The following is an 8,453-nucleotide window of genomic DNA, read 5'->3' as shown; positions in this document are numbered from 1 at the left end:
GCTCCAAGTACTGTGGGATTCCATAAAGATTATAAAGGTGGTATCTGCAGTTATGACCAAAGAATTATGGTGAAATAGGTCAAAAAAACTTTTTTGCCAGATTTTGGCTTTTTCTTACATAAACATATTTTGACCAAATTTAAAAAACATTTTCCCAATTTGTTTTTTGTTTTTTTTATGTAAGTTGTTTCTTGACCGTTCACAAATGGAGCATTTGAAAATTGCCAGTCAAAAACATGTTTTTTTAAAAAAAGATTATTATTTAAAGATTATTTTTACCATGTCTCGGTCAATGGTGACCTTTGACCTATGAGTGCTGTTACAGATGTATGGTGTTAATGTCCAGTTTTTTATTTTGTTTTTTTTTCATGCACTTTTGAAGTGTCTGTTTCTTTTTCTTTTCGGCACTGGGCAGAATTACTAATGCGTGCGTGTGTGTGTGTGTGTGTGTGTGTGTCAGTCACATGGCTCTGTTGCTGCAGTTCTTAAAATATTCTTGTGGGGAAAAAAACTCCTGTGTCATCCTCTGTTTTTGGACGGTTGGCAGTAATATTCAGTCTGTTGTTTCTGTCCAGGAAGTGATAGAGGAAATGTTCGGAGCGCGGTGGCTCTGATCTGCACCCCGTCCCTGTGATAAAGCTGATCTCTGGTGACCTCTACAGGTCCAGTCCACTGCTGAGATCAGCGCAGCCACAGTGAGGGTGGAAAAGGCCAGAAGCAAAATAAAAATGTTGTAGAAAGACCGGTTTATAAAAAGCTGTGAAATTAAATTTCTTTTTTTTTTTTTATATACATTTTGTCATTGACTTGACATGAGGTGATTGAAAATATATAGTCCAGCCTTTTGGGGTAATTGACTTGACATGAGGTGATTGGAGTGCCCCCTGTTGAAAATATATAGTCCAGCCTTTTGGGCTATTAATAGCAGCGAGGTCTGTGGCACTAAGTGGATTAAACCATTAAGCACTTACAGAGAGTGATCTGATCTGACACTCTCATCCTCTGACTGAGGCTGATGTTTGACATTTGTTATTTTTTATTTCTAGGTCCCATCAGCAGCATCCTGGTCAACACCTACGGCTGTCGGCCCATCGTCATGATGGGCGGCTGCCTATGCGCCACTGGCATGATCTTAGCGTCGTTCTGCAATGACGTGGTGCAGCTCTACATCTGCATCGGCGTCATTGGAGGTAAGGCCGTTTACACGCCGGTGTTGTTGCTCTCTACTTTTAGCTCGTCTTATTTTCCTCTGTTGTGGTCGTTCCTCACAGGTCTGGGGCTGGCGTTCAACCTGCAGCCAGCTCTGACCATGATCGGCAGGTACTTCTACAAGAAGCGTCCCATAGCTAACGGACTGGCGATGGCGGGCAGCCCGGTGTTCCTCAGCACCTTGGCTCCTCTGAACCAGTTTCTCTTCAACAACTTTGGTTGGAGAGGCAGCTTCCTCATCCTGGGGGGGCTGCTGTTGAACTGCTGTGTGGCTGGCTCCCTCATGAGACCCCTGGGACCCCCGCCGGGCAAGGTCAATAAAGACAAAGTCCTGGCTGTCGCCACGCCGCCGGAAGGGAAACGTTCTGCCTGGCAGATTCTCAACAAGTACCTGGACCTGACCCTGTTCAAACACCGAGGCTTCCTCATCTACCTGTCGGGAAACGTCATCATGTTCCTGGGCTTCTTCGCGCCCATCGTCTTCCTCGCTGCCTACGCCAAGGACATGGGAGTGGACGAGTACTCGGCCGCCTTCCTGCTCTCAATCCTGGCTTTCGTTGACATGTTTGCACGACCGTCCATGGGACTGTTGGCCAACTCGCGATGGGTTCGACCTCGGATCCAATACTTTTTCAGCTTCGCTGTACTGTACAACGGCGTGTGCCACATCCTCTGCCCCCTGGTGGAGAGCTACAGCGGCTTGGTTGTGTATTCCATTTTCTTTGGCTTTGCCTTCGGCATGGTGAGCTCAGTGCTGTTTGAAACGCTGATGGACCTTGTTGGACCTCAGAGGTTCTCCAGCGCCGTAGGCCTCACCACGATCGTGGAGTGCTGCCCGGTGCTTCTCGGTCCACCGCTAGCAGGTATGAGCTCTCACCGATCTAAACCTTTGACTAACTCAGAATATAAGAAGACAAAACTCTGTTTTAAGTCAGAGTATTTTTTTTCCACAGGTCTAAAACTACTTGTCTAAAAAAAATATGACTGACTGAATGTGAAAGACTTCAGTATCCATTTAAAAAACTCGAGATATTTTAGAAAAAAATTGTTTAATACAGATACTCTAAAAAGCATTTTATTATTGAATTTTTTTTTTTTTTTTTCCCGAGATATTTTAGAAAAAAAATGTTTAATACAGATACTCTATAAAGCATTTTATTATTGAAAAATTTTTTTTTTTCACAGGCCAGATATTCTAGGATTTTGGGCCACTAATGGCCCCCGGGCCAGGAGTTTGCCACCCCACTTTAATAGTATTAATTTTTTACGGTGGTATCATAATCAGATTGATGCTTATTTTTTTGGAAATAAAATATTCTTTTTATTTAAGCACATTCCACTCATATTTACAGAACAATGACAGCTTTAGTTTAAAATATTCATCAATTAAAGAAAACATTTTGTTGTTTCACAGGGAAACTCGTCGACGTCACCAAAAACTACAAGTACATGTACTTCTGCTGCGGGGCCGTGGTGATCTTGGCCAGTATTTGGCTCTTCATCGGAAACTTTATAAACTACAGACTCTTGGCGCGTGAGCGCAAACTCGCAGAGCAGTACAAACGGACTGAGACGGAAGATCCAGACCAGGTGAGGTTCCGGAAGGAGGAGGACGGCGAGGCTCAGGCGTCTGACGGCGCGGCTAACGAGGGTCAGAAAGACGAGGAGGCCATGCAGCGGGAAACCAACATCTGAGAGCCGCGGCGCTCGCTCTCCTTCAGTGACTGTGCAATGCTTCCAAATGGAGATCAAACCTGTGTCCGGCGCCACCTCCTGGTGCCCCAGCAGGCTGTGTTTAGGGTCCTCTGCATTTCTAACAAACCAACTTCTGAAGCAGATGTTGTTTTGTTGACAGCTTTAATAGGTATGTGTTTATCAAAGATATTTGTTACAATAACAGGAAGTGTAAGATAGTCTGTGAACGGGAAGAGTCCGAAAAAGTGAAACGGTGAATTATTGTGTTTATTTTTTTTTTCTTTTGCTGTTAGTTTCACCACATATCGGATATTCACAATTTAGTATTTACACCAGTGGGATAAATCTCTTCACATCCACACAGACATAGTGACATAATATTAATGTGAAAACCACAGTACTTCGTAGCAAACAAAACCTTTTTCATGTTCAAATCACCATTCCATGCCATTTTGGTTTTGCTCATATTTTTCCGATGTGTCATGAACGCAGCGTCACCGTTCCTCAAAAACCTGGAACTGCAATTCACCCAGACTGACGTCTGTGTGTGTTGTCAGTCGTCCAGGTCATTGACATGCGATCAAAGGTGGAATTCGGTAAATAAGAACGCTCTGTGAGGTGAAGGTCAAGATCAGAAGGCCACGATATAAAGTCAACACTTCCAATTCCTGCTTTCATTTATTTATTTTTTTGGAACTTTTTGAAACACTTTTCAAACTTCCAGTGGTGAAGTCCATCTAGTACTTTTCCAGATTTCTGTTTCCAAAACAGCACCATTTGGTGAGACCGCTTGAATCTGCAAATGAGTTTGACGACCGCCACGCACTGAACGCCGTCGACCTATTTTTCGTTAGACCGTCCAGATTGAAACGGGGGGGAAAAAAATCCTTAAAGCTCATTTCACGAAGCGACTGGGCGTCCTAAAACTTCCACTTCAGGGTCGAGAGCAGATGTGTTCGCAGCTGCTCGACCACACACTGCCCGCCCGAGCGCTGTAACACCGTAGTAAAACCAGCACTGATGTCCCGCTATAATATCCTGTGTCGTAAAAGGCTGGCAGTACTTTGTGAAATACTCCGTGTTGCTCCTGTGTACAGTATGTTGCACTAAAACAACAACTGGCCGCACTTCTCCCCAAACCTCTTTATTGCTGCTGCATTTCATTCAGTCAAAATGTGGTGGGGTGTAATTCTCCCGTTGGGCCAGTGGGAGGCGTTATGACCAAAATAACCTGCATATATAAAGAACTAATTTATACAAGTATAGCCCTTGAGCAATATATATATATATTTCAACGCAGAAACACAGGGAAATGTTGAGTATTTATTGTGGTGCGTTCAAGGTCCTTTCTGTAATACATTGCCTTAAATGTGGTGTAGTGTATTTGTTGTGTACTTGATAGTAGTATAGTATTATGTGAAGCAGATCTACCTTTGGAGTGAAATGCAACGCACATATATTACTGCAAACCAGTTACACTCGTCATCTGCTCCAGTTTTTATTTTTATTTTTTTCATCTTTTGTTGTTTTGATGTTAAATAGTTAAAGGTGGAGTTCAGGAATCTGTGATTGTCATCGCAGAGCATGTAGGACTCCCCTGCAGGGGGTGCTATAAGACACCGTCAACATCCTTCCTTATTTATTCATCACCCAGTTTTAATTTTCCTAACCGTCACCCCGCTGTGCTGTTGATCGGATTTTCGGCCGAAATCCCGAGGCTAGCAGCTGACCACCTGCTTCTGCGGTCCGAATGAAGCCAAACACATTCGAATACTACAAATGCAGTTTGTTTAAAGTAGTCATGCTAGAGAATACAGCATTTTTGCAGTTTATTTTTTTTCCTATTTTACATTTTAAAATAGATGTGCAGCTGTGTAGCATTTAACCATGACGTATTATGACCAAACGGCGCCCTCTGCAGGCCATAGTGAGATAACATCAACCAGCCTTGGTCACTGAAGTGTGAAGACAGCTGACAAAACGTATAAAATAAGTCAAATATTTCATGTAATTAATGCTAGTTAACACGATCGTGACCTCGGCTGGGTTTGGTTTGGTTCGTATATCGTTTCAGGATTCATCTGTCAGCTCCAGAATTCGTTTTCAGATTAGCTTCATCTTTATTCGCCCAAAGATGCACTTTATTCACTAGCATTTCACGCTCAGAAGAGTGTTTTCACGCGTAATCCTGTCGGTGTCTTTTCGTATAAATACATACGTCCTACTAACACCTTCTAAAATATACTAATCCAGTTTGCACTTTGTGGAAAGAGGGACAGATTTCACTCACTGTGCTCACCGAACATGATTATCAATGGTACGTTAGACTGCTGTACAATCACTTTCTACCAAATAACACTGCCCCCTGCTGGTTTCAAGACACCAAGACCAAGATGTAACGCCAAGTTTCCTTTTAAAAAAGGGAAATAAAGTAGAATTTTATTAGGGTTTTTTTTTTCTGTTTTCTGTTCAGTATCTAAAGGTGTTGATTCTTTCTGGTGGTGGGAACACACCTTTTTTTTCCCCTGGATATTTTTATTCCTGCCTGTGAGGCTGGAAAGACGAGGCTATAATGAGTTTGATGAAGAAAAGGGAAAACCTGTGATTCTCACCATAATTTTTTTCCAAATCCGTTCCATGTGCAAGAAAAAGACGCATATATAAGGAACTGGAGGGAAAAATAAAAACAAATCTTATTTGAAGTTATTTTTAATTGTATATTTAGAACAAAGGTGAACAGATGATGTAATTCAGACAGAAATAACTCAGAGTGAACTCCATGTGCACCTTTAGCCTTATTGACTATAGATATTTATAGACTTTTAACTTTCTCTTCTGTTTGGGTTTGTATATGTATTTAGAAATGACCTTTGACCTATTCAAAATGATTATACTTGTTTTTAAACACAGAGCTTTAAGTTTTTTAAAAAACAACTGTTCTGTTTTAAGTATTTATAGCTCTTTTATTTCTTTCGTTTTCATGATGTGTGGAACAAATGTACTCTGAAAATGTAAGTGGTTTAAAGTTTGTATTCTGGACTGGAGACTTGGACAGATGTCCCTCAGGATGTCACTGGAAGACGCCTGTTGACAAACAGTGTTTGACTGATAACAGCAGAACGAACCACGAGAGGAAAAGAAAAATTCTAATTCAAATCCTTGAGGTTTGGTCAAAATGTCGTATTTTTTCCACATCAGGTATTTTCTTAAGACAAATTTCATGTTTATTTCTAGTTTTAGTATTTTATTTTCTACAACCTGCCCCCCCGCTCCCAAATATTGTAAATATGCAAATGTGAACGTCCATCCCTGATGCAGATTTTTTTTTAATTCCTTAAGGAATTCTAACGAATGTTAATAAGAACAAAAATCAAGTCTGCAGAAGAAAAAAAAACTTCTTCTTTCTTATCAGCATAGCAGTGAGAAAATAAATGACTGTGTTGGTGTTGACTGTGTACAAGGTGATCTGCTACTGGGAGGCTGAAGGACTGTCGCGGATGTATCTAGCTGCTAAGCTAACTGTGCCTTATCATGTTACACTAATGACTTATTAGTTTCTGACTCCTGTCCTACTCCGTAACTAACTCTGTCTCATTTATTAGTTTTATTTAAATCATCGATTTATTCATTCATAATCGACTGTTGTTTGTCTGAGGAAATCAGTGAAGAGAATGGGACGCGACGTTAGCGGTTTGGACGAATCACCTCACCTCAGATGTAAGCAGCCGTTCTCCTGTCTGGAGCTCGGCATCGAACCCAGTCCTTCACGACCTTCTGGTAGCAGCCCCACTGTGTGCTTTCTCATCAGGCCTGTGTGGCGAGAAAAAACAAAACAAAAACCTACTGTATCTTTAGAAAGTGTCCGTCTTTTCGACTACCTCTGCAGCCACCGTGTCAGAGTGAGAACCACACAGGTGAAGAAGAGTGATTGTAAAATGTAGTCTCACGTGACAATACCGCCGATCACAGTAGCTGAACGATTAAACTAAATGTCCAAATGAGCCCGACTGACTGCTTATGTTTTATTTTGTTCAATTGTCTTTTCGTTTTGTTTTAATGCTGGTCCCTGAAGTACACATCATACAGTGAAGAGTTAGACATTCTAGAACACACTGGGGCCAACTGTCCCTCATGACCGGGAACACGACCAAGATTATGCAGGATTGGGTTGTAAATCACACTACCTCTTGTGCCACCAGAGGGAACCCAAGTACCATCAGTGGTACACATACCACAGTTTGACAACCACTGATGTAAATTCCTTGATTTATTCGTTGTTGACTTCTTTCATACGCGTGAACTTCAAATATATTTAATATACTGTATGGTAATTACTGTAAAAAAAAAAGCACAAAAGCCTCAACAAGTCGAGTAATCATTTATTTAGCTTCTTGTCCTTAGGGGGTGCTGTAGTCACAGTTGAACGAGTGTGCTGGTACAAATGTATTTATTTATTTAATAAGTGCAGTCCTGTAACAGAGTCAAAACATTTTACATAAATAATAATAATAATAATAATAATAATAATAATAATAATAATAAATAAACATTTCAATGACAGTAATGTCAGAGGCTATAGCTAATCAAAGCCGGGCAATGCTAAGCTAAGCTAATGCTACGTCCAATCTGAGAGGATCATCACAGGAAGTCCAGAAGTTGACTTGTTTGGGTTCACGTCCGTTACGGAGGCTACTTCTGAACTTCTTTTGGATAAAATGACGGACTGGAAGACCGTGAACCATCGCAGCGAAGCAAATACGACTCTATGATCTCTGCCGTGACACATCTAAGGAAGACGGAAGACCACAGTCGACACAATTTAAGGTAAAAACTAACAGCTTTTAACAGGCAAAAAAAATAAAATAAAAAATGGCGACACACCAAACACAAAGTGCGCCAAACCTTGGTGCGTTTAATATTGTCAGTAAAACATCAGCAGTCATTATAAAAAGAAAAACAAACAAAAAAACACGCTTATCACGTTAATGTATATTAATTAACATTATTTAGTGCTGTAGTCGCCGACCCAATTATGTTAATCACCACATAATTAAAGTGACAGTCAGGTTGTTAACAGCTCCAAGAGAAAACAAACGAATAAAGACATGAAACATGAAGGTAGATAATAATCTTTCAGCGCCACAAAAAAGAAAAAACAACCCAATATCTCCGTGAGTTTCCTCCATTAAGAGTCCGTGCACGACGTCACCTGGACGGTACCAGCAGCTCTCATTACACTCAACTCCTCCCGCTCTCCTCCAGCATCCAAACCGCTAATAATCAAACACAAGCCCGCAATTAAATCTGCCTGGTGACCAATCCCGACCCATATTTTAAAAATGCAAACCAGACCGCCTCCACCAGCACCACCCTCCCCTCGCCTCGCCGACCCTCTGCCTCATTAGTATGCCAGGCCCAGGCTAGGCTTCGTGTGCCGATGATGGCTGCAGCCCCTCAGGCGGAGTTTGAGGCTAGATTTTAATAGGCCGGTGAGGGTCAACGGGAGACGGGAGAACAATAAACCGCTGCAGCTTCCTGTGATAGGCGTT

The 8,453-nt window shown here is 41.6% G+C and overlaps 1 protein-coding gene and 1 long non-coding RNA gene across 5 annotated transcripts in view; both read left to right on the top strand.

Annotated features, from left to right (window-relative positions):
- LOC103382968 (monocarboxylate transporter 2) overlaps positions 1–6,905 on the top strand; it is a 17,301-nt gene extending 10,396 nt beyond the window's left edge. For all 4 annotated transcript variants that reach the window (XM_025057678.1, XM_025057677.1, XM_008315955.3 and 1 more), the window contains 3 exons: positions 1,047–1,190; positions 1,272–2,072; positions 2,624–6,905. In XM_025057678.1, coding sequence (XP_024913446.1) covers positions 1,047–1,190; positions 1,272–2,072; positions 2,624–2,904 — 1,226 coding nt within the window. In that variant the 3' untranslated portion in view covers positions 2,905–6,905. The remainder of the gene's footprint in view (positions 1–1,046; positions 1,191–1,271; positions 2,073–2,623) is intronic.
- A 518-nt stretch (positions 6,906–7,423) lies between these two features.
- LOC103382969 (uncharacterized) overlaps positions 7,424–8,453 on the top strand; it is a 3,142-nt gene continuing 2,112 nt past the window's right edge. The window contains exon 1 of the long non-coding RNA XR_521971.3: positions 7,424–7,728. This is a non-coding gene — a long non-coding RNA (uncharacterized LOC103382969). The remainder of the gene's footprint in view (positions 7,729–8,453) is intronic.

Source organism: Cynoglossus semilaevis, chromosome 8 (assembly GCF_000523025.1).
Source record: "Cynoglossus semilaevis isolate Cse_v1.0 chromosome 8, Cse_v1.0, whole genome shotgun sequence".
NCBI lineage: Eukaryota > Metazoa > Chordata > Actinopteri > Pleuronectiformes > Cynoglossidae > Cynoglossus > Cynoglossus semilaevis.
The sequence above is the reverse complement of the archived record's forward strand: the minus strand, read 5'-3'. Positions and strand labels throughout refer to the sequence as shown.